This window comes from Zingiber officinale, chromosome 5A (genome assembly GCF_018446385.1).
Source record: "Zingiber officinale cultivar Zhangliang chromosome 5A, Zo_v1.1, whole genome shotgun sequence".
Lineage (NCBI taxonomy): Eukaryota > Viridiplantae > Streptophyta > Magnoliopsida > Zingiberales > Zingiberaceae > Zingiber > Zingiber officinale.
The window spans coordinates 113213025-113239579 of NC_055994.1; the positions used below are offsets into that span (position 1 = coordinate 113213025).

General features: G+C 39.0%; 1 protein-coding gene and 1 long non-coding RNA gene across 2 annotated transcripts; one reads left to right on the top strand and one right to left on the bottom strand.

The window, feature by feature from the left end:
- Window positions 1-22622: 22622 nt before the first annotated feature.
- On the top strand, window positions 22623-25994 carry LOC121981405 (bHLH transcription factor RHL1-like). Its single transcript, XM_042533899.1, has 7 exons — window positions 22623-23232; window positions 23360-23443; window positions 23544-23723; window positions 23975-24040; window positions 24687-24752; window positions 24977-25045; window positions 25346-25994. Exons 1-7 carry the CDS (start codon window positions 22717-22719, stop codon window positions 25709-25711), a joined length of 1347 nt encoding a protein of 448 aa, XP_042389833.1. The 5' UTR covers window positions 22623-22716; the 3' UTR covers window positions 25712-25994.
- On the bottom strand, window positions 22690-24384 carry LOC121981406. Its single transcript, XR_006111809.1, has 2 exons — window positions 24175-24384; window positions 22690-24071 (listed from the first exon to the last, which is right to left on the bottom strand). It is a non-coding gene; the product is annotated as an uncharacterized LOC121981406 (long non-coding RNA).
- Window positions 25995-26555: the final 561 nt, after the last annotated feature.

Below are 26555 nucleotides of genomic sequence, written 5' to 3' on the forward strand. Positions count from 1 at the left end.
ACATCCTTGGTATATGATTTTAGGTCTATTACTCTTAGGAATATAGAACCTATGGCAAAATGATCAAGATTATCAAAAATGGCAAATAAGGCTAGAATTAAGTATTTTCTATACCTTTATATGTTGTTTGCCATATATTGATCATCATATGCTATGTCATGACATCATACTTAATTTATGATCATTTAAAATGTCATGATAATGCTTAGGTTAGTTAAATGTTATGCTTTATTTAAGTTTCATACTTTATGCCATGACATCATGACATTGGCACATGTTTTTACTTATGATATTATATTATGCCATGTCATCATCTCTTGCATTTATAATCAATTAAATTGGTTTAAGGACAAAAACATAATTTGATATGGAGATCAAATTGTTGTTTAGAAAATGCATGAGAACCTAGCCTAAGACGACCTAAACCCATATCTCACATCAAAATTGACTTGGATGTGTTTGATACACCTTAGATGTGTGTGAGATATTAGGATGATGAGTTAGGATCAAGGTGCATAGTTCTTCTACCTAGATGAGCCTAATTCTAATTGGAGGATCATAGGGAAAGCTTGTGTACAAGTCATGTACATTTAGCCCTAAGATTATGGTCCTAAATTGAAGGGTTTGAAATCATTTCAAAATTGATTTGAAAAACCTTGATGAAGCTTTTCTAGTGATAGCATTCATCATTGAGCAAGTTGAAACAAAGTTGAGTTAAACTTGAACTATTTCAAAGTTTTTCAAACTTTGTATCAAGTTTTGAAAATGGAAGTTATTTTCATCGAAAATTAATTTTCCGTGATAATATATGTTATGAGGAATGTATCCTCAAAATTTTATAATTTTTAAAATTTTATGTGATTTTTAAAAGGTTTCTGAATTTCGGAAGTAGAAAAATCAGAAACTTCTGATATCAGAGTTGGGGACCGATCAGAGGGGATTCTGATCGGTCCAGGACACTCTGGATCGGTCACTGGACCGATCTAGGGAAGTGTGGATCTGTCTGGTGACCGATCCAAGGAAGGTCTGATCGGTCAGGTGACCGATCAGCGCGTGCCAACTTGCTGATTTTCGACTATTTTGTCTGAAATTTCAGCTGGGAGTTGGTGTTTTGGATTTCTAAAGGCTTGAAACTCTCCAAGACATTGTTGGTGCAATGGTCAAGGGGGAGTTGACCTTTAGGGGGAGTTTTACCTATTAGTCAAGGGGGAGTTGACTTTTAGGGGGAGTTTTTACTCCTAAAGACTTGAGTGATATGAGATTATCATTAAATTAATTGTTGACCTTAGTATCAAGGGAGAAATTAAGGGTTTTAATGAAAGGTATGGGACCTTCATTAGAAAGAAACTCTTGACCTTGATTCACTCTTTTTGATGTGTGTCAAAAAGGGGGAGAGTGTAGGTTTGGGGAGAATGTTCAAGGAAGAACATTAGAAAACCTAAGTTAGGTTATGGTTTTGTCAAACATCAAAAAGGGGGAGATTGTTGGTGCAACCTTGGTCAAGGTTGACCTGGTTGACCCGACTCGAGTTGACCTAACTCGAGTTGTATTTTGATGTTTGACGAGAACAGAAGAGTTGTATTTTGATGGGAGATTGTTGGTACAACCTTAGGTCAAGGTTGACCTGGTTGACCTGACTCAAGTTGTATCTTGATGTTTGACAAGAACAGAAACTTGGGAGGTTGTGGGTGCAACCCTTGGTCGAGGTTGACCTGGTTGACCCGAGGTGAGTTGACTTGGCACGGAAAAGTCCAAGCAGGGAGCTTGGCACGGGAAAAGTCCAAGCAGGGAGCTTGGCACGGGAGAAAGTCTAAGTATGGAGACTTGGCACAGAAAAGTTCAAGTATGGGAACTTGGCAAGTGGAAGTCGGAGAGGGCTCGGTAGCTCGTTCTCCGGACTATGGTCAGAGAGGGCTCGGTAGCTCGTTCTCTGGATCGGATGTGGAAGTTGGAGAGGGCTCGGTAGCTCGTTCTCCGGACTAGGTCAGAGAGGGCTTGGTAGCTCGTTCTCTAGACCGGACGAAGTCGGAGAGGGCTCGGTAGCTCGTTCTCCGGACTAGGTCAGAGAGGGCTCGGTAGCTCGTTCTCTAAATCAGGAAGGCAGATGGAAAATCCTGGTGAGTGAAGCCAGGTGAAAATCCTGGTGAGTGAAGCCAGGTGAAAGTCCTGGTGAGTGAAGCCAGGAAGATTGGAAATCCTGGTGAGTGAAGCCAGGTGAAAACCCTAGTGAGTGAAGCTAGGTGAAAATGAAAGTCCTGGTGAGTGAAGCCAGGCAGTTGGTGAAAGTCCTGGTGAGTGAAGCCAGGCAAGGGAAAGTCCTGGTGAGTGAAGCCGGGCAAGGAAAAACCCAAATGGATCAAGGCTGATCGGACATCTGGTATTGTGAATGTCAAGTAGGTCAAGGGAGTGACCGGATACTTGGCACGAAGAGAAAAGTCTAAGTGGGTCAAAGGGATTGACCGGACACTTGGTAGGGAGTCTTAGCAAGTCGAGGTAGTGACCAGATGCTAAGCATGAGATACCAATAGGTCAAGGTTGACCGGATATTGGTTTGGAAGGCGTGGGATTTGGTTTGGGCAAAAACCAAGAGCTGGATCGATCAGTGGATCGATCCAGTGATACACTGAGCTATCTAATCGATCTGGTGACCGATCAGTAACCAAATAGTATGCTACTGTATGTTATCTGATCGGTCTGCAGACCGATCAGAAAGCGAACAGAAGTTCGGGAGAAAAGGAAGGGACATGCATGCTGATCGGTCCCTGGACCGATCAGAGGAAGCTCTGATCGGTCCCCAGGACCGATCAGGGTCTTCCTGGACCGATCAGGATATGTCCTGATCGGTCCAGGTATATCCGTTGAGATTCAACGGGTATCTCCGTCTTCTTCGCTGTCTGCTTTGCAGAGTTGCAGGTTCAGGCTATATAAAGGAGATCGAGGGCTGCTACAGGATACTTTTTTTCTGGTCCGAAGCTTCTGCTTCTGCTTCTACTTCTTCTTCTTCCTCTCCTCAGCTGCTACTTGCTGAGCTCTTCGTTCTTGAAGCTTTTGGTGAGCTTCCACTCGACTGGGACCAACTGATCAGTTGCTGTTTCTGTTGTGGTTGGATCCGAGAAGCTGCTGCTTCATTCAGTCGACGAGAAGGCAAGATTGTTTGTTTTTACATTCATATTGTTGCTTCTTCTTGTGTATTCTTGTACTCCTATTCTTGCTGGTGCAAGAAAGATTGTGGCGAGGTTTCTCCACCCAGAAGGAGTATATATATTAGCCGGTTCTCCGGGGACTCATCCACTGACGGATTGATAGGCTTCGTCCACCTTACGGACACACCGAGGAGTAGGAGTATCATCTCCGAACCTCGTTACATCGCTGCGTGTTGAGGTTTGATCTTCTTGTCTTTGTTTCTTTGTTTTATTTTCCGCCGCACTAACGTCAACTTGTAGAAAGAAACGAAGATTTGGGGTCGGCTATTCACACCCCCCTCTCTTGTCGCGACCATCGATCCCAACACTAGCCAGTAAGCTACCGCTCCAATCCTCTTCAAGATCTGGAAAGGTCCAATGTATCGCGGAGCTGGCTTACCGGCTTACCTCTGAGGTCAATCTCTTCACCCCTTTCGTGGGTGAAACTCGTAGAAATACATGATCGCAAATGGAGAACTCTAAGAGTCTCCGACTCCGGTCAGCACAACTCTTCTGACAGTCTTATTCCCCTGACGTCCTCCGTCTAATAGTACGGACCAACTCTGCCTCATGCTGGGCTCTATGAGGTCCCAACAACGGGGCCTCCCCAACCTCATCCAGAGGGTGGGTGTCCGACAAGGCCTACCATACAACATTTCAACAGTGGCATTTGGATAGCCGAATGCAAATCGTTGTTGTAGGCGAACTCTACCAATGACAAATGGTCCTCCCAACCGCCTCCGAAATCCATAACACATGACCCCAGCAGGTCCTCTAAAGTTTAAATGGTCCGCTCTAACGATCCATCTGTCTGCGAATGGAAAATTGTACTGAAACAGAGCTGCGTGCCAAGGCCTGCTGCAGACTCTGTCAAAAAAAAAAACGAGAGGTGAACCGGGAGTCTCTATCCGAAATAATAGTCAACAGGACACCACGTGATCTGATGATCTCCCGGCAAAACAGATCTACCAATCGATCTAGGAAATCAGTCTTCCGGATCGCTAACGAGTGTGCGCATTTGGTTAATCGATCAACGATTACCCAAATCGCGTCATGGCCTCGTCGTGTCCTCTGCAAACCTACCACAAAGTCCATAGTAATGTGTTCTCATTTCCACTCAGGAATAGAAATCTGCTGAAGTAAGCCAGCAGGTCTCTAATGCTCGACCTTCACTTGCTGACAGACAAGACATCTAGCTACAAAATCCACGATGTCTTCCTTCAGGTCGTTCCACTAATAAAAACACCTCAAATCTTGGTACACACGGGTACCGCCTGGGTGGACAGCAAATCATGAACAATGAGCCTCCGGAAGTAACTCCTGTAAGGCCGGTTGAGACTGAAGTACACATAATCTATCTCGGAAGTGTATAACACCCTCCTCGTCTCGTGTGAACTCGGTCTGCTGCTCGGAAGCTATCTGGCTGCAAATAAACTGCAAACACTGATCAGCAGCCTAGGGCTCTCGGATCCTCGTCCTGATCGACGACTGAGCAACCATGGTAACCAGAGTAACCTGCTCTGTCTGTCCTTACCCCTCAAGGCCTAAATCGGAGAAACCTTAAATCAAGTCTGTGACCACAACTCGGTGACAAGCTAAAGTTCCTCCGGACTTTCTGCTAAGCGCATCAGCAACCACATTAGTTCTTCCCGGGTGATAGCTAATGATACAATCATAATCCTTCAGGAACTCCATCCATCTCCTCTGTCGGAAATTAAGTTCCTTCTAAGTAACCAGATATTTGAGACTCTTATGGTCAGTGAGAATCTCAAATGTAACGCCATATAAATAATGTCGCCAAATCTTCATGGCAAAAATAATGGCAACTTGCTCCAGATCATGTACAGGGTAGTTCTTCTCATGCTCCTTCAACCTACGAGAAGCATAGGAGACTACCATATCGTGCTGTATCAGAACAGTGCTCAAACCCTGAATAGATGTGTCGGTGTAGAGGACATATCCGTCCTCTCCAGAAGGTAAAACCCAAAATCGGAGCCGACACTAATCTCCGCTTCAGTTCCTAGAAGCTGGTCTTGCCATCCTCGGTCCAAGTGAACTTCACGCCTTTCCTGGTTAAGCGTGTAAGTAGCATAGCAATCCGTGAGAAACCCTCAACGTATCTCCGGAAATATCGAGTCAAGCAAAGGAAGTTGCGAGCCTCTTCTATAGACTACGACTACTCCCGACGACAACAAACTCTATCTCCTGTGGAACCACGGTATACTCCTACTGGTGCCCGTGTGTCTCAAACATCTCACAGAAGACAACCAAAATACGCACTACTGATCTTCACATATAGATGTTTCCGTCGAAGTATTTCTAGAACTATGCAAAGATGAAGTGCGTAACTCACCGTGGATCCAAAATAGATCACAACACCGTCAACAAAGACAATGGAAACCGATCCAAACATCCTGGGAATACCAAAATCATCAAGTCTCTGAAAACCTCTAAGGTTTCCCAAACCCTAATGGTAATATCATGACACATAATGTCCGTATCACAGATATTTCTAACCATAAGATCCCTGACAATAAGTCTGAAATATGATCACCAACGATATAAATCATCTAAGCATAGATCCTCCAGTGTGAGAGCAACGCTCCATCACAAGAAAATACCACATATGTGGGAGCAACGCTCTACCACAAGAAATCCTCAATATGTAGGAGTAACACTCCACTACAATAATCCATAACATGTATCTGCAATAGATATGGGAGCAATGCTCCGCTACAAGCAATCCAAAATATGTATATGTGGGAACTCCGCTCCACCACAAACGATCCATAAGTGTACAAGGCACTTAACTATCTAACTAGAGGTTGCACGAGATCACTCAACCACATATCACTGTGGGCAACCAAAGGTATAAACAACCTAGTAAACAAATCAAATCCATAGTCAACTCTATCATCATCCTAGTGGGTTGGTCACCCACAATAGAAGAATTAGTTGACAGGGTTATACAACCAATAACATAATATAGACACTCAGCATTCTACATTCAACATAGGTAGAATCATGCTGCTACCAACAATACACCTGGCACACTTGCTCACACAACATATATATGATCGACATAATCCTCCCACTTGTACACACCATACATACTCACAACACAGGTATAAACCAGTGTGATACCTCCAACAATACCTACCGAACCCATGTGCATATATCAACATAATTATAATCGACAATACTCCTCAAACAATCTCACATGACACATATACACCTATGCCAAGAGTATAATCAACGTAATACTTCCAACAAAGCCTAATAGACACAAGTGCATCCACAAATCAAATATAATCAATAAAATACCTCGAATATTACACCGAACACATCTGCACATATCAGAACTCATATTAAATCGATAAGATACCTCCAAATAAACAATCAGACACTCGGGTATAATCTACTAGAATCCTACAGCAATCATAACTAGAAAAGTATACACCCACTACATTCAATTAAACTGTCCATCATAACACTCTTACAACCTGTAATAATCATATGTACACACCACATAGATATGCAGAAATCAACATCCTTAATCCAATCAACTTGACATTCCCTATTTTACCTTCTATGTTATCCAAATCCGACACAATACTCAACCATTTTCATCCAGCCTTGACATTGATGAAAAATTGGTTACATTTAACACTTCACTAAAATTTATATCCTCAATATCTGCAACCATTACTAATCATTCATATGGAGTTATATGATCAAAAATTTTGTCAGGATTCACAAACCAATCCACTCATAATCAAACGGATATCATGTTCCATACATGTATCCACTCAGCAGACCCAGAAAAATTTTCAACTATGACAACCAAAGGCAGCACTACAAAAAAATCCTACCAGTCCATTGATCCATAATCCATACAGAACTATCCGAAGGGATCCATCTTTATAGACACCAGAGCAAGTAACAACTTGACCCCCAAATAAATTGTCAAATAACTAAATCAGTTCATGGGTCAATTCAACACTAATTACATCAACTCAAACTAGAAAATGTCAGCCCACATAATATCATATGTATAAATGTATACGACCCAAATGAAGAATTCAAGATCATCTAGACACTCTCATTTTTATCCTCAAAAATATCAGATGAATAAATCTCTACTCCCCATGAGAGCAAGTTAGCATTCAAAATATCAAATCATTATTTATCCACATAGTCCAATATCCGAGGAAGCAAATATCAATTTTTATCATTCTGTTAACTAACCACAACTAACCAGATTTATTAAAATCTCATAGGCACACTCAACCGTAAACTCTCTAGCACCCGATTTATAATCTGATCACCAACTATAATCATCAAACCTGTGAATATCATACATGACACTCACTATGTCACTATCAACGACAACCCAAATAATAGAACATCAAAATAGTTGACACTAAAAGATCATCAAAACAAATATCCAGTAATAGATCATCAAACAACCACATAACATTTACTCTCATAAATCATTAGAATCAACATATCACAATATCTGATCTCATAATATCCCTCAACCTCAAATCATTCTCAACAATGATCAAACATGGTAACTCCCAAATGAACAATTTTCATCGTATCGGGTACCCTAATATCCAAAAGATACGAGTATAAAAACTCTACTGACTAAATCAACAGGAATATGTAGGTATCATCCATTACCCAGCTAACAATAGCAAAGGCTGGTATGTGCCTCCAACTCCTACTAGTAGTAACAAAAACTAAAACTACTGATGGTATGATATGAAAAATCAGTCCTTGATCTCTATTAAGGTCAACCATGCTCAATGGCTAACCCGTCACATATAATATGTGTTACAACAACCAGACAGGTACTAAAGATAAAGTGCTAATACATGTCATAACTATCATAAAATAAACATCATACCTATATGTCGTCCGGAGATGTTCCGTCGCTGTCCAGTCCCCAAATTAACCTCAAAATTTCAAATGAGAAAATCACCGAAAATCCATATAAATCCGTAACGAAGGTCCAAAACATATATGTAATGGAAACTCCGTGCAACCAAAATAACTACCCAGTTTGACTCGCAAACTTGGGCTAGCACAATATATCCAGAATGCTAAAAGCAGGTATCACACCCTGCTCTGATACCAATAAATTGGTATCAGATAAATCTCAAAAATCTAACACACGGAAACCCAACAAGTATCACCAAACTTTGACGCTCTGATACCATATCAATAGGTATCAGGTTATCTCAAATATCCAAAATACGAAAACAACGAACGTAAAACTTAAGCTCTGATACCACTTAATTGTCACGCCCCAGAGGAGTCCCTGTCCGAGAAAATTTCGGCAGCATCTCCCCTGTACGGTGGACAATCTGAAACTTTTCTACATCCTCACATACCTCAGCCACAGGCGGCTGGAATAATAAAAACAATAAAAATACAACCACACATTCCACGCAGTTTATATAATAAGTAAACAGAAAGATAATACCCTGACTCGAAATCAACCCTACTCCACTACACTCGTAAAGCTCAAATCCGATGAACTCACCTCTTCTGCCGTCCAGGCAGGCATGTAGTAGAATAAATCCAAATCCATCGACATAATAAAATCCATACAATGTCCATAAGTAAAATAATCCAAAACATAACAAGTTCAAAACAGTCTAGAACAGAAAAGAAACCAAAAGAAAACCAATCATATCCTCGAGGTCTGCACGGACCAACAACTGGAACTCTCTCCTGACAGCATCAACCTGAAAATATCAACAATGGAGGCGGGGTGAGTCCAACACTCAGCAGGTACAACTGATATACAAAGTAAGGAAATAATACCTAGCACTAATCATGCGTACAGTCTCCTGATGTAATAAAAGTAAATGCAAACTGAAATAAACAGGAGTATACTGTACTAACCAGGACCTGGGTATAAAGACAAGCAGTCCGAGAGATATGGAAATCCTGTATGCATGTCAAACATAGGTATCCAAACAATGTGCAGCATATAAATGCAGCAAGCACAAACACAAGTAATAAATGCATCATGCATATGATGCCAATGTCATGGTCACCCCTGACGCCAGTCAGCCAACTCACAACAGAAGTGGGACCGAGTGGGTAGGGATGTGACGAACGTGCCCTCTGCATCACTACTCCTGATGAGTGACCGAGTGGACGAGATGTTGTCGAAGTACACACATACTCCTACCCCAAATCATAAATGGGGGAGCGCAATGCTCTCATCTCCCGGTACACGATGACGGGGAGGGATCTCTAACGTGCTACACGCTGCGTCACACTACCCATGAGTGGACCAACAGAGCTACCACGCTGCGTCACGCTACCCCTGAGCGTCAACAACGGAGCACCGAACAGTGATGAAACTGGCGATGTGCTCGACAATAATGGAGCAATCTATCACACAGCATGCAGTCATGCGAATGGTGCATGATACTAAGCATAGCAACATACTAAACCAATCTATGGACATATAATGATGTGCACGATAGTGAACAAATCATATCAAAGTACACTGATCAAATAAGGTATCAAACCTAGGTCCTGAACATGGTGAAACATGGTTATATCACTACCCCTATGAGCATGTGTAATCAGGTACATAATAACACGAAATGCAAAACAAACAATCAATCAAGCAGGTAACAGGTAATCGGGTAGTGATTAATCGAAACAAATGAGGAACATAATTAATGCAACTTGTTAATTTCACTACTATGCATATCAAAGACAATAAGTCAAAAGTACCCGCCTCCAATAGAAAATTCAAATTGGATCCAAATCGGACGTCGAGATACTCGTCTCGCGTCAAAGTCCTGAAATACCAATACACAGATATTTTATTTAGCTAAAATTCAAATGAATTGCTAAATAAAATTTCCAACAAAATTTAGGGGAAAACCCTAAGTCATAATCATCAACTTACCTAATTTAACACATATAATTTAGTTACTCAACATGTATCAAATAACTAAATCAAACTACTAATTCAATTAGGAAAGCCCTAATTATTGATCAACCTTAACTGATCATCAATTAACTTATCCACATCAAGACCTAAATCCACAAACGTTAAACCCAAAAACCTTACCTTTCACTGATCTCCTGGTTCAATTCGTATCACCAACATCTGCAAACATTTTAGCCAACATCTATAACGAAAATAAAAACCCTAAACCTTACCTCGATTCACAATCCAAGTGACTGCGGGTGAGAGGTTGCTTGGCTGCTGGAATTTGAACAAACAACTTCACAACCGTGCTTGTTGATCCACAGCACAAAATCCACAGCACACAAAAGTTCGCTGTAATCCTTCCTTCAATTCACAGCCCCCCCTGATGATGCTGGAACAAGGTGAGCTGGACCAAGAACACCATAGCAACAATCAAGTACCTAATTTACCAGTGAGGGTAGAACACCTACCTCAAAATCTGACTCAAGGTTTCCTCTCCGACGAAACCTAGTTGCTGCACTGGTGATAAACAAGGCAGAGGGAGCAGCAATGGGAGAAGACCTACTGGTGTCGCCCAATCCAGTAGTCGACAGAGTCACAGAGGGAAGAAGGGAGACCGGCAGTAACGAAAAGGAGACCGACTGCCGGCTTTCGAGAGTTGATCAGTGTCGAGAAGAATAAGGAGGAAGAGGAAATCGGGGTGTCAGTGGTGCTGCCAAATCGTAGCAGAGGGAGTGGCCGTCTGCTGGCGCTAGGGCACAGGGGATGCCGGCGGCACCTCCATGCGACAGCAGCGCAGGCTGAGGAGAAGCGGCGGTGAACACAAGCTAGGGCACGCGATGAAGCACGGGTCAGGTCGGCGTCGGGCAGAGGAGAGGAGGAAGAGAACTTGGCCGAGAGTTTATTTCGTGAGGGAAAGCGGCGGTTTGCATCGCCGGTTGGGAGAGGGAGGTTAGGGCACGGTGGTTCGGCGCGAGGAAGAGGAGGGAACGGAGCAAATATCGGAAAAAGGATAAAAAGAAAAAGAATTAGAAAAAAAAAAGAAAATAAACTTTTCCTCGCATAAATGGGTAGCCCAAACAGACTTTTCCGGGCCCCATTTTTATCCCCGTAAACTTGTTCATTCGAGCTCCGAAAAATTCCTGAAAAATTTCTAAAAATTTCGGAAAATTCCCTTATTAATATTCGCATATTTTCGATATTTTACAATAGTTGTTGGTGAGCGTCTTCTTCGCATATCCCTCTCCAACGATGATAGTGCATCTCAGTGATAATTCACAAGCTCTCTCCACAATTTCACAGCCAGTTCTTGAAGGTGCTTAGAGACAAGTGTAGTTACACTTCCAAGGTTCAAGAGGCAACAACAAGCAACAAGTAAGCAAGAAGAAAGAGTGTTCATTTGTATCTTTTGTATTTTCTTCTTGTGGGTGTTGTATATTATTGTGTGAGTTTGTACGAGGCTTCTCCGCCTCCGATTGTGACCGAGAATGAGTGTTTTGATTAGTGGAGTGTGTGCCGCATGTGGATCCTTGGATTAGTCACCTCTTCTTGAGGTGGATACCAAGTAAATCCTTGTGTTAGCGTTGTAATTTTATTTCTTGTTCATTCCGCTGCATATCATCACCAAGAAGCAAGCAACGAGCACGCAATGAGCTATTGACCCCCCTCTAGCACTATTTTGACCCTAACAAGTGGTATCAGAGCGAGGTTGCTCTTTACCAGAATCATCGCCGGAAGGGACAAAAAAGCTAGAGGGTGAAGATGTTGGAAGAAAATTCATCAAGTCAAAGAATTCATCAAGAGTTCAACTTCAAGATAGAATTCCAAGATGGACTTGGATTCGACACAAGGGTGCATCCATCATTTGTATCTACAAGCTTCGATTCTTGGAAAGCAAGGATCGAAAATTTTCTTATGATGGAGATAGAGCAATGGTTTGTTCTAATGGAAGGTTTTGAAACTCCAACAAATTTAAAGGGCAAAACTCTCAAGAGGAGCAAGTGGAGCCAAGAGCAAATTCAAAGGAGCAAGGCAAATGACAAAGTGACCAAGCTATTGGTCAATTTATTGCCAAGCAATATTTTAGCTCAAGTTGGAGAATTTAAATATGCCAAAGAACTATGGAGCAAATTGGCCAAGCTTCATGAAGAACCCTCCACCATACCAAATCAAGACAAATCCAAAGAGGGCAACTCATTAGAGCAAGACCAAGAGGAAGATGTCTCCGAGGTTAAGAGGTGCTCAACATCGGAAGAAGAAGAGAAAAGACCATTCTCATGAGGGCACAAAGATAAAGGCAAAGGAGTGTACTCCTTATTTCATGTGCATGAGGATTTAGAAATTGAGAGATGCTCAACATCCGAGGATGAAGAGGAAGAAGCCACCACCTCTAGAATTGAGGCGGAGCATGGACCATCATTGTCGGATCAAGAAGAAGCCTCTAAATCCAGATCAAAAGAATCAAGTGCCTCCCCTACATGTGAAGGTATAAAGGTTTTAATTATTAATAATAAAAATCATACCATTTGCTTTGAGTGTAGGGAAAAAGGACATTACATGAGCAAGTTCCCTAAATTAACCAAAAAGAAGGGTCAAGTGGCACCAAAGGGCAAGGAGAAGCCCAAAAAGACCGTCCCCACAACGAAGAAGAGCATGGAGCATATTATGTGCTTCTTGTGCAATCAAAAAGGACATTATCGGAGTCAATGTCCTAAGGGGAAGAAATTGGTCAAGCCTAAGGGAGGAAGCATAAGTCAAGGGGGAGCTTTCAAGGTAAAACCTAAGGTATCATTTATTGAGCCTATCCCTCTAAATCATGGTAAAAACATGCTAGTTCTAGCCTATATCATTTTAATGCTATTTATCATAAATATAGGAGGCATGATAGAATTAATGAAAATTATGTGGCTCTTCATGCTAAGACTACCACGCCTAGGATTAGGAAGGTAGATAAAAATTTAGGTAATAACTCTAAGGACCGTAGTTATAGGCCTAGAAATAAAAATGCTCAAGGACAAAATGAAAAATCAAAATCTAGGGATTTATGGAAAGAAAATCAAGTCTTGAGGTCAAGGCTTGATAAAATGAAAAATATCCTAAAAAAGATAGAATATATCTTAAAAGGGCAAAATGAGCATAACCTAGGTCTAAGAGTACAAAAGTCATCCAATAGCCATAGAGGTTTGGGATACAAACCTAAGGCTAAGAAGGATGTGACTTCTTACCATAGGGTTCTATATAGCTATGGAACCAACTCTAAATCAGGGGTCAAGTCAAGGATACAAGGGAAGTTATCCCTAGGAGTATTTTTGCAACGACAAATATGACTAAGACTTCTAAGAAGTCTAAAAAAGTCATTAAGAACGTTACAAGGGAAGCAATCCCTAGAGTTGATCTAGAGGAGGTGACCAAGGCTTCTAAGAAGCCTAGAAAGGTCATTAGGAAGGTAACTAGGGAGGTTATCCCTAGTGAGTACCTAGAGTATCCAAAAAGCACCAATAGGTTTTGGGTTCCTAGGAGCATTTTCTCTACCCCTTAGATGGGTTAGAAAGTATCAACTCTAATTGAAAGGACAGTTAATCCAACCTTGATGAAGTTGACACTCGGAGAGCATTTTCAAGGTTAATATTAACCTTTGAAAATGAAGTGGATTATTTATTTACTCTTTGTAAAAGTAAAATGTGCCATAATTTAAGAAATTTGACACAATTTTAATTGGCACAACAAATCAAGAGTAAAAGAAATGTCAAGTTGGGATTTTGGTATTTTCTTAAGAAGTTAAGGGTAAAATTTATGCCTTAATTTAAAATTATTACTCTTTAAAAGAGTAAAGTGTGCTAAACCTTGAGGAATTATACTTAATTTAAATTGACACAAATTAAGAAAAGCAAAAGAAATGTCAAAATTGAGAGTTTGACATTTTCTTGAGAAAAAGTGGGCAATCTAGGATTTAATGTTAAGTTAGCTAAGGTTAAGGATACTTAGATAGGTAATCTAGGTATATTTTACTTATGCTAATTTGTCATGATTGTTTGCTCATTATATGCCATGACATCATATTTTACATTCATGCTTATTATGAAAAATATAAAAATATCATGTCATGACATACATACATCATGTAGTTATAGTAAATTTTCTTTTGAATTTTTTTATGTCATATATCATCATGTATTAATTTAATTTCCTTGCAATTAAGGATAAATGACATTTACTAACAAGTGACATCCTAGGTGGATGTTCAAAATTTCTAAAATGCCTAAATAGATATACATGATCCCTAGTTTAGGGCAAAACTAAACTTTACATCTCACAAAAAATCATAAGGTGACTTGTATGCGTTTTAGTACACATAAGATACCAGTGATGTGCTAGGATGATGAACAAAACTCAAGATGTTGATTTAGTGCATTCTTTTTGAGTTTTAGGTTCATCAAAACATATAGTTATGTGTACTTCAATTATTGGGAAAACTAATGTACAAGTCATGTGCATTGAACCCAAGGAACATGGTTGGAAATTGGTTTGGAAAAATACTTTAAATATACTTTGAAAAACCTTGGTGAAGACTATCTTTTGATAGTAATCATCATTGAAAAGTTCGACACAAACTAGAAGAAAATACTAAAATTTTTACAAGTTTTCAAGTCTGTGTCAATCTTTAAAAATAGAAAGTATTTTCATAGAAAACTATTTTTCCATGATAATATATACCCTAAGTAATGTCTACATGAGTTTTTATGATTTTTAAAATTTTATAGAATTTTTGGTGAGTTTCTGAATTTCGGCTGAAATTCATTTTTAGGAAATCAAACCTTCAATCGATCACCCGATCGATTGGAGTATCTCAATCGATCAGGCGATCGATTGATTGGGGTTTTCCATGAGCAGAAGCTCACTGAATCAATCAGCTAATTGATTCACTCAAGTCTGGATTGATCAGTGGATCGATCCAAGCACTTTCTCCGTGAACAGAAACTCACGGAATCGATCAAGCGATTGATTGGAATGATTTCAATCGATTGAGTCCCTTCAATCGATTGAGAAAGCTGTTTTCGACTGTAAATATCTGATTTCAGCATTTTAAACCATTTTTAGTCTAGGTAATCATTCCTAACCCCTTGACATACATTTGTATACATTTAGGGGGAGTTTTCATGATGAAAACAAGGATGGATTGGTTAAGGAAGACTAAATAGGAGTTTAGGTTGAGGTTTGGTTTCAATATTGAAGTTTTTGAACCTCAAAACTTTTAAATTTAGATTTCCTAAAGATTTAGGGATTCCAAGTCATTGTTGATGCAATGACAGAAGTTATGAGCATGTCTTTAGGGGGAGTCACTCGCTAAGGACATGGAAATTATTTTCCGAAACCATGGAAGGTGGTATATCCTTCTCTTGAAAATTGCTCAAGGATGAGCATTGGATACAATGAAGGGTATGGGTCATTCATTGTGTTTATGAAGAGATTTAATGTTCAAGGGTGGGCATTGAAGATAATAAAGAGTATGAGACCTTTATTGTTGGATTGGTTAATGCTCAAGGTTGAGCATTGGAGATAATGAAGGGTATGGGATTTTCATTGTTGAATTGGTTAATGCTCAAGGTTGAGCATTGGAGATAATGAAGGTTATGGGACTTTCATTATGGTATTGTGAACAACGAGTGTAGTTGTGAACAACGATGAGTAACTCTTCAGGGGGAGAGTTTTTGATGTATGCCAATAGGGGGAGAATGTAAGGTTTAAGTTAGGCCTTCATTACCTAAAGAGGGAGTTTGCCCTCTAGAAAAGAAGGAGAATGAAGGAAATCCTCATTCATGCCTTAGCATGAAAGGAAATTGAGGCTATGGATTAGCCTAACTTAAAGGTATTGTCAAATATCAAAAAGGGAAAGATTGTTGGTGCAATATCCCTAGGCTTGAGTCTTAATATTTGGCTTTCGATATTTGATAATACATGGAGATTACAGATGTAATCGTTCGTTTGGTGAGATTATTGATACAATTCTCCTTTGGTCAAGGTTGACTAGTTAGATCTGAAGAAGAGTCGAATAGGTCAAAGGGTTAACTGGATACTTTACTAGGAAAACCCTAACTGGAGGTTAGGAAGTTGGAAATCCCGGTGAGTGAAGCTAGGTGAAAGACCTAGTGAGCAAAGCTAAGCAGTTGGAAAATCCTAGTGGTTGAAAGTCTTGGTGAGTGAAGCCAGACAGGTGAAAGTCTCGGTGAGTGAAGTTAGGCAGTGGAAAAATTCTGGTGAGTGAAGCCAGGTGAAAACCCTAGTGAGTGAAGCAAGGTAAAAATCCTGGTGAGTGAAGCCAGGCATATGGGAAGTCCTAGTGAGTGAAGCTAGGCAGATGGAAAGACCCGGTGAGTGAAGTCAGACACGTGAAAATCCTAGTGGGTCAAGGTTGACCGGACACCTGGTATTGAGAAGTCCAAGTAAGTCAAAGGATTGACCGGATACTTAGCACAAGGAAATCTAGATGGGTCAAGGGTGACCAGATATCTGGTGGAAGGAAGTCCAAGTGGGTCATGGAGGACCGAACACTTGGCACGAGACGGTAAATCTAAGTGGGTTAAGGAGGGCCGCACTTAGTGATTAGAAGTGCAACGAGAAGTTGGCAAAGAGAAAGTTCTGATGGGCCAAAAGTTGACTGAACACTTAGCGGTCGTAAGTCCAATAGGGAGTTGGCATGGAACTAGGAAGTTCAGACGTAGTAAACTTCCGAAAGTCGTAACTTTTTCCTCGGATATCGGAATGAGGTGATCTCGGATGTGAAACGAAGCTTGTTTCAAGCTCTACACAGTTTTCTACTTGCCAATCAATTGGGGGGGGGGGGTCAATCAATCAGCTAATCGATTGTTTGACGCGATTTTATGTAAAAACTGTCTTGATCGATTAGGTAATCGATCAAAACTTCCCCAATCGATTGAGAGAGTTTATGAGCGAATAATGAGCTTCTGAATTAATCAATTGATCGATTGAAACCTCCAATCAATCAGCCGATCGATTGGGAAGCTAAAAATCGTGCGATAGAGGCTGAATCGATCAGGCAATTAATTCAGGCGTTTTCCAGAGAGCACGGAGGCACTCTGAATCGATCAGTCGATCGATTCAAAGCCTCCCCAATCGATTAAGAGTCATTCAATCAATTGGGATCCGACCGTTATGCAGGTTATAGCTGTTGGCGAGCATCTTCTTCGCGCATCCCTCTCCATCGACGATAGTGCATCTCAGCAATGATTCACAAGCTCTCTCCACACTTTCACAACCAGTTCTTGAAGGTGCTTGGAGACAAGTATAGTTACACTTCCAAGGTTCAAGAGGCAACAACAAGCAACAAGTAAGCAAGAAGAAAGAGTGTTCATTTGTATCTTTTGTATTTTCTTCTTGTGGGTGTTGTATATTATTGTGTGAGTTTGTACGAAGCTTCTCCGCCTCCGATTGTGACCGAGAATGAGTGTTTTGATTAGTGGAGTGTGTGTCACGTGTGGATCCTTAGATTAGTCACCTCTTCTTGAGATGGATACCAAATAAATCCTTGTGTTAGTGTTGTAATTTTGTTTCATGTTCATTCCGCTGCATATCATCAAACAAGAAGCAAGCAACGAGCACACGATGAGCTATTCACCCCCTCCCCCTCTAGCACTATTTCGACCCTAATAAATTAGTCGAGCGAACGAAGGTCTTATCTGAGCAACGACATCTGGACAAAAAGTTGGGCAGATTCAGTCAGGATCAATCGACCGATCAGGGTCGATCAGCATCGAATCAAACTTGAACCTGAGATTAGTGGATCTAGATCTGGCTCAACTCAGCTATAAAAGGAGGCCTTGACCAAGCACTTCAATAACATTCTTTCAGAACAACTTGAGCTCTTGTGCACACTCCAGAAACATCTAAACGCTTCTCCGACGATGATCTAGTCAGAAGATCAATTTCTCCAAGTCATCGGTAACTAGTTTCGTTTTATGCAATACTTGTATGCTTCATCTTTGTAATCAATACTTGTAAATATTTTCTGATACTATAGTGGTTGTCCAACGAAAGCGATCAATGATCACGAGCCTTGGAGTAGAAGTCGTCACATGTTCCAAACCAAGTAAATCCTTGGTGTGCTAGCGATTGCATTATTTCTGTTTCTTTATTTCCACTGCATCAATTCTGTGTTTTTTGAAATGCGAAATAGCCACGAGTGTTATCCACCTCTCTAGCATGCCTCAATCCTACAAGTTCCGTATCGAACATGATCTAGATTTGGAACTGGGTCAAACACTTGTTTACTCAGTTTGATGGATCAATTATGATTTTGTGCCAAAATTAACTATGGACTAACGGTTTGAAGTGTTAGCTCACATACATTTTTTTGAAGTATTTGTTAGAACTATAGGTCCACTAGTGATTCCAATTGTTTGTTAAGTTTTTTTAATGCTTTGGGTTATTTGATCATTTTTCTATTAACTGATCATTATTCCCCAAACTCTATAAATAAAATTACTTCATTTCATTATTTTTACATTAACTTCTCTAATCTTGTCTCTTAATTCTCAAATTTCAATTATTTTCAACTTCAAGTCTTCAATTTTGAATACAAGGAAAAAGTTAGATCTCAAAAGGATGAAGAATATATAACAATTCCAAATTTAGATCTCAATGATTTTGAATTTAATGATAATGAGCTCGAGTCATTTCCGAGATAAAAGAAAGTATTGAAAATTTCAAAGTTTGAGATACTTCATCACTAAAATCATCTTTTTTCATAAAATTTTTGAGAAAATTACTTGTTTAGAGGAATAACATTGAAGTAACATATTGAAACTAAGCACTAGTAGATGATCATTCTTAAATATAATTATTTAGATTTGCATTGATTAGTGGATGTACATATTTTAATTTACTTAAATATTTGGAAATTAAATTAAGACAATAATTAAATACATTTATATCTATTGAATATATTTTTTTAGGGGGTGTTTGGTTTAGGGGAATAGGAGTGGGGAATGAGAACGAGAATCATTGATTGTCATTGTTAATGTTTAGATTATAAGAATCGGAATGTAAATAAGGGAATGAACCCTTGAAATTGGGTAATAACTCATTCCCATGTACTTCTCCTTCAATGAGTCATTATCCTATTTTCATCAATCAAAATATTTCCTTATTCCAAAAATGCCCTTGACCTAAAACTAAAATTTTCTCCCTTAATATCAAATATCAAAATATATTTATTTATTTTTTCTTTTATATCACTTCTCTCTCCTTGTTCTCTCTCATCATATTTTCTCTCTCATCATTTTACCACACACTTTCCCTCTCCTTAATCTCTCTTATCACATTCTCTTTCCTCCTTTTGTTCTCATTACACTTTCTCTCTCATCATACTTTCTCTCTCCTCAATCTCTTCCATCGCACTTTCTTCCTTCTTTTTTCTTATCATACTTTCTCTCTCATCATACTTTCTCTCTCCTCAATCTCTCCCATCACACTCTTTTTTTCTCATCACATTTTCGCTCTCATCACACTTTCTCTTTCCTCAATCTCTCTTGTCACACTCCCTCCTTTTTTCCTCAACACATTTTCTCTCTCACCGTACTTTCTCTCTCCTCAATCTCTCTCATCACTCTCTCTCTTCTCATTTTTTCTCATTATATTTTCTCTCTCTTCATCCTCTCCCATCATATTTTCTCTCTCATCTTCTCTCATCATGCTCTCTCCTATCACACTCTCTTTTCTCATTTTCTCTCATGACACTTTCTCTCTCTTCATTTGTTTCTCATCAAACTTTCTCTCTCATCATACTTTCTCTCTCATCATTCTCTTTCATCATATTTTTCTCTCACATTCATCTTTCTCTCACATCTAATTTTTTCTCTTATTTTTCTTCAAGGGTAAAAAAGAAAATTTTAATTTATTCTGATAGAAAATATGCAACTAACCAAACATTGCTTTTAAGAGTCATATCCATGCTCATACCCATTCTCATTCCACAATACAATGATTCTCATTTCGATTCTTATTCCTAGAAAAGAACCAAACACCCCCTTAGTTTTAGGTTGAATGTAAATTTGAGGATTTTTATCAAGAATCACTCAATCTATTTACTAAACATATTCTCGAACCATATTCATATAATTAAAATATTAGTAAGACAAATTAGATTTAATTTAAGAATTTAGGAAATTAAATAATAAGATATCTTTATGTTTAATATTCGGAATGACTTTGACAAACTCATTCATATATCAATATAATTTGTCATTGGATTGACAACTTTTAGTTAATTCAGAAACATGCAATATCAAATTTTGATAAAACATACATTACTTATAACATATCTCAATTGATATGCTTAATTTTAGAAAAATTTGAATTAATATTTAAAATAATTTTAATATTATTTGATGATACTAGCTAGTTTTTTTACCAATATAATACTAGTTCTAATATTACAAGTAGAGAAGAACTTAAAATTGTATATCAATAAGTTATTAATTATTTATATTTCAACTTATGTTATATTTGAAATTTATGCAATGAATTAAAAACTTTTAAAAAATAAAATTTGACCAATAAAAATTATTATTTCTTATTTGTAATCATATCATAGTATAATGGAATAATGAAATAAATTTGATAAAATTAATAAAATAAGATCTTTTTTTTTCACATAATGTGTCAATATATTAGAATTCAAAATATTTGAATTATTATGAGATTCATTTAGAATTATTTTATTTATTTTTTACATAAAATACTAATAATATCAATGTATATTTATTTTCACACTAATAAAATATATACAACAGGATACAGTTAAACAATTATTAGATATTTATTATTTTATTTCTCATTTAGTTATAATAAATTCTTATAAAATAATCACTTTTAAATGAATATAAAATGAATTTTTATCTCCATATATCTTAGCAATGAAGACAAAATGAGAGAAATATTCCTATTTTATTCCTAGTATTTATTTAACTCCATTTATTTTAGATTAGATTTAAATTATATATTTTATATGAATGTTAATTATATATTATGATGCTTTAATAGTATTTAAAGTCTCTTCCCATATTGATTTTGCTTTTATTGTACGTAATAGTAATAATAATTTATATCATATTTATTATAGTTTAAAATATGGATTAAAAGTTAATATGGTTGAAATACAAAGTACTAGTAGTGATAGTGGTTTAAAAATGATGATAGCATAACTTTTATTATGTGAATGAATGAAATGATCATGAGAAGATTTAAATTAGTAGTGATAGTGGTTTAAAAATGATGATAGCATAACTTTTATTATGTGAATGAATGAAATGATCATAAGAAGATTTAAATTCGTCCTGTGGGTTTGATATTATGGTAGGATATTTAAGTTGTCATTCAAGTATTTGTAATTTAAACTCTATTTATAATGTATTTGTAGTAATTTTTTCTTTAAATGAGAGACATAACCAAAATATACTGACTTTTATTATAAGATTTTTTTTATTTAAGTGTCACATTTGTTATATAATAAATATTTTGTTTCAAAGGTATTATCTTTTATGACAAACGATCTATTTTATCTGTTATCTCTTTGGATGCTCAAATATTAATTGATGAAGTAGACAATAACAACAAAACAAAAGGAAAAAAAATACAAAGAATATGACTTTGAGACAAAGTAGATTATTTTGATATTGAAGAAGTTAACACTCTAAAAATTTAAAATGATAGCAATTAGTAAACAACACTATTTTCTTAGATAATAAGGATAAAAAGATAAATAAATAAAGTAAGTTTTGATTCTCGTAATTGATGTAAGAAAATAATCTAGCAAACTTCACGGTTAAATCCTAAGCACAGGAACTTTTATTCTTTTACGATTTACATAAATTTTAAAAAATAGATATGTATTAAAATAATTAATTTTAAATGTATATTTTATATTTTACCTTTAAGTGGTTTGAAGCAAAAATAAAAAATAAAAAAAAATAAAAATCTGATTTTAAAATTATTACACAAATAATGGAAAAGCAAAATCTGAGGTCAAAAGTCGAATCATCATGTAATCCAACGGATGTGATCTGTTTCCAGGCTGGGACCCAATTCCCTCCTTTCGACTGCGACGCTTCCTTGAAGCTTTTACCACTTGAATCATATACGCAGAAATACACCTAGCGACTCATTCTTCGACACGTACGTTGGGAATGGAGCTTCAGCTCATCTTATGCGTCAAAATAGCTCGGGTAGTTAAAGTAGAGGTCGTCCCATCCCAATCCCTACTACAGATCAATTTCTAACACAATTATCCTCTGAGAGAAACGGGACCCATTTGGAATCAAATAGTAGCAGCGGTAAAATCTGGAGTAGTGTTATCGGGGAAGGTATCAGGTAAAGTATTAATAGCAAACTCAAGAATTAATCTTCTAATAATTAATGTCAATTCCAAAAACTGCATTATAAGTTACGAGGCATGCTACGAGAGCTCGTCTCACCCAACTCCTCTGCTCTTCGTCTTCTTCTCTTCGTTTTTCTTTTTGCTCCAGAATCTCGGCGTGGATTTGAGGATCGATGCAGCCAAGCGCGAGAGATATGCAAGTGCAAGGCAAAACCGCGGCGTCGCTCAATGGGATCGCCGCCTCCTCCGACCAGATCGCGCTTCCGGAACTGCAGAACGGCCATGGTTCGCAAACTCCATTCGATCACGGAGGCTCCGTCGGACACGATGACTTCCTTGACCAGATGCTCTCCGGCCTTCGCTCCCCTTGGGCCGAGCTCGGAGCTACTAAGGCTCCCTGGGACGCACCGGACTCGGAAGGCCCCACCGCCGCGCAGAGGATCTTCGGAGTCGGAAAAGAGGCGGAGGATGGCTTGCCGTACGCTCCATTTGATGAGTCCGCTCTCCTTGCTAACAGGCTCCGCCAGTACCAGATCAGCGGCGGGAGCTCGCCGGTGGGGAAAGCAATGATGCTCCCGCTCAGTCATCATGGTCAGCAGCAGATGCTAGCCACATCCGGCGACTCTGGATTCCTCCCTTTGCCTCTGACGCTTGGGGGCTGCGGCTCTGTTGATTCCCCTAATTCCACTGTTAGTCGTTCTAACTCCCGGTTTCTTCTTCTTCTTCTTCTTCTTCTTCTTCTTCTTTGGTTTTAGCAATCCATTTTTAGAAAAAGGAAAACCTAACTTTGCTGTGAATACTCGATCGGGATGAAAGGTGGGCGATGGGCGGTACAATGGATTCAGCGGAGCTCTTCAACACACTGAGTCGGCTAATCAACACACTTTTCCTCATCCCCAGGTTTTACAAAAACAAAAAAAAATCGAAGTTCTAAACAAACCCACTTATTTTCCCCCCTTTTCTGAGCATTTGTACTTATCAAAGTCCAAACCAAAAGCAGGGCGCGCCTATGCTTGGCCAGAACTTTGGAGCAGCGCCACTGGCGCCTGGACTAACCCAAGCCCCTGCTGCGGCAGTCTCAGCCTCGGCCTCCGCCGGCGGTGGCGGCACGGGGCCGCCGAGGCAGAAGGTGCGAGCTCGACGGGGCCAGGCCACAGATCCCCACAGTATAGCCGAGAGGGTATGAAAGTACATCAAAAACACAATAGAAAATCGTTGCTTTCAATTAAATTTCGAAAGCGAGTGGTTGGAAATGAGAGCAGGCAGCTAAAATAAATGCTTCCCCCCGTTTACTATTTCTTTCTCGTTGCAGTTTTCCTTTCCCAACTTTTTGTGCCACGCCACACAGTCCGCACCTACTGCTGTGCTTGCATTTGTTTGTTTGTCCTGAGTCCTTTTCTCTTGTGTGTTATTCCTTGTTCCTATTCACAGCTGCGCAGGGAGAGAATAGCAGAGAGGATGAAAGCTCTGCAGGAGCTGGTCCCCAACGCCAACAAGGTATCAAAACCTCTTCCTTGTCATCTGCAATCTTAATTTCCAGTTGTTGATTTAATATATGCATTCATAAGATACGTTAGATAGATAAATTAGTCATCTTGTGTAATTAATAAGAGATGGGCATGAATACTTACTTGCTGAGCTCTCAACTGGTTTCTCTTATAAAACATCCGAGGCTGCTTCGAGATTTGCGCAGTCATTTGCTCGTGCCATTCACCATTTGCAGGTAATCATTAATGAGGTTGAATCCTACCTAAACAGAAGAAGTTCGACCATAAAAAATGAATAGTATAATTATTTTTGTTCATCGTGCGGAGAACATACAAGATCTAGATAAGTTTTAGTTGATTAAGAAATCAAATAGAAGGCTGGAAGAATTTAATGAAGAGGACATGATTGTCAACTGCAAGGATCTACCGTGTCATTTTATATGAGATCTCTTCATCATGATTATGATTGCATGTTGTATTGTCTCGCTCGAGACATCCCTGGTCGGCTGTCATGTCGGCCACGCACTCCCACGAAGAACACCCACTATATTAAACTGTTTCTTTTATGTCATTACTGCTATTTTTAGGTGCAATATATATATATATATATATTTTGATGGTAATTAAAATCGTGTTTGCTTGACTTTGCATTGCAGACGGATAAGGCGTCAATGCTGGATGAGATCATTGACTACGTTAAGTTCCTCCAACTCCAAGTCAAGGTAATTTCTCATCCTACTTATCTTAAATTCTTTTAACATCAGTAATTTCCTGATATAAAAGTAAAGAAACCGAGCAAATCAAACCATGTTCATTAAACGCATGGCATTCGCAACAAGTTAGAAAGTATTGTGTTGATTATTTACTCTTGAATACTTTTTTTACGATAAATGATCGGATATAAAGTAAAATGATGTTGAAATTGATTAGCTTGCAAATTGAACAGGTTCTGAGCATGAGCAGGTTAGGTGGGGCGGCGGCTGTTGCACCACTCGTGGCTGATATGTCTTCTGAGGTGAGCATTCTAATTAATGTTAATGTCCTTGTGTCCTCCCTGGTTCTATTTTTATTTCCCCCTTCTTTCTTCGAGCTTCATTGCTTCCTTGATCGATTTGTTACGTCAAAACTATTATCCTTATGATGGCGACAACCGTGGAATAGAGAAAAAGCAAGCACTAGCTTTGGCACGCATGCTGTCCTCTGAATTCTCCAAATTACCCCATTGGCTCGCCTCTCTCTCTCTCTGGCTGCGTCAAGAATTTCTTAGCTTCATTTGTATGTTGTGATTTGATGGGAAAACAATTTGAATGGACAGGGGCAGAGTAGCGCGGGGAGAGCAGTCTGCGCCGCCGGCGGTAGCAGCGACAGCTTGACGGTGACGGAGCACCAAGTGGCGAAGCTGATGGAGGAAGATATGGGCTCAGCCATGCAGTACCTCCAAGGGAAGGGCCTCTGCCTCATGCCCATCTCCCTCGCCTCTGCCATCTCCTCCGCTACTTCTTCCTTCCACCGCCCCCACTCCTCGTCCTCCGCCACGCACGGCCATCTCCACCCCCTACCTAACGCCGGCTCCTGCGACCCCCCTTCTTCCCCCGCTGCCTCCGCCCTCTCTGCCCACTCCGCCATGGCCAATGGCGCCGCTGACGCTGCTAAGGACACCATTGTCGTTTCCAAAGGCTGACCACCATCTCCATCAAAACTAAAGAACACGGTGACTCAACAAAAAAAAAAAAAGAGGGTCAACTTTAGAAAATGCATTTGACTTTCGCGTCCTTGTCTTTCCTTTGTAGTCTCCTCAGCAGTGCGTCAAACAGAACCCTCTCCGTTGTTTTCTTTCATCAGCCTTTTACTTACGACTGTTTGATCCTCCTCTTTTGCTTCTTGACCTGTATCTGTATCAAACTTTACTCTTCTCTGTGACTTAAATTATAGTTTGCTTTAATCTACAGCTTATAGTGTGGTCAGTCTAGGTTGATTAAACTAAGCAAAGAATTATAGCACTACTGATAAAGTCGGATAAGGGATCACTTTAAGAAACAGAAATGCTATACGGGACAAAATTAGTGTGAGATCTTCTTTATGCTAGATGAACGTCTCTTTCTGCTGTTATCTTAAAATAATTTAATCAAAATGATATTCACATATAAATTTTTAAAAGTTATAGATGCTGTCATTTAATTTGCATTCATTTAGTTCAATTAAATATTTTTATTTATTTTAAGTGTTGGCCGTGTTGCTATTTTGCTATCTAATTATGTATAGCTGTTTTAATTGTTTTTTTATTTAATTTACAATTTCATAAGTGTTTTTATTTAATTTAGTTGAGTGTCTTTTAATTTAGTAAGTATATTATTCTTATATATTGGTGGCAAAGGTGATTCACTTACCCAGTGTCTTTGTCAGTTCATTCTAATCGAATACGCTCGTCTCCAGTGCTCCCGTCAATTTGTCTCAGGATTAATATGGAAGAGGTAAATTTTAGGTGGTTATTAGTCTTTGGAATAATGATTAACACATAAGGGAGG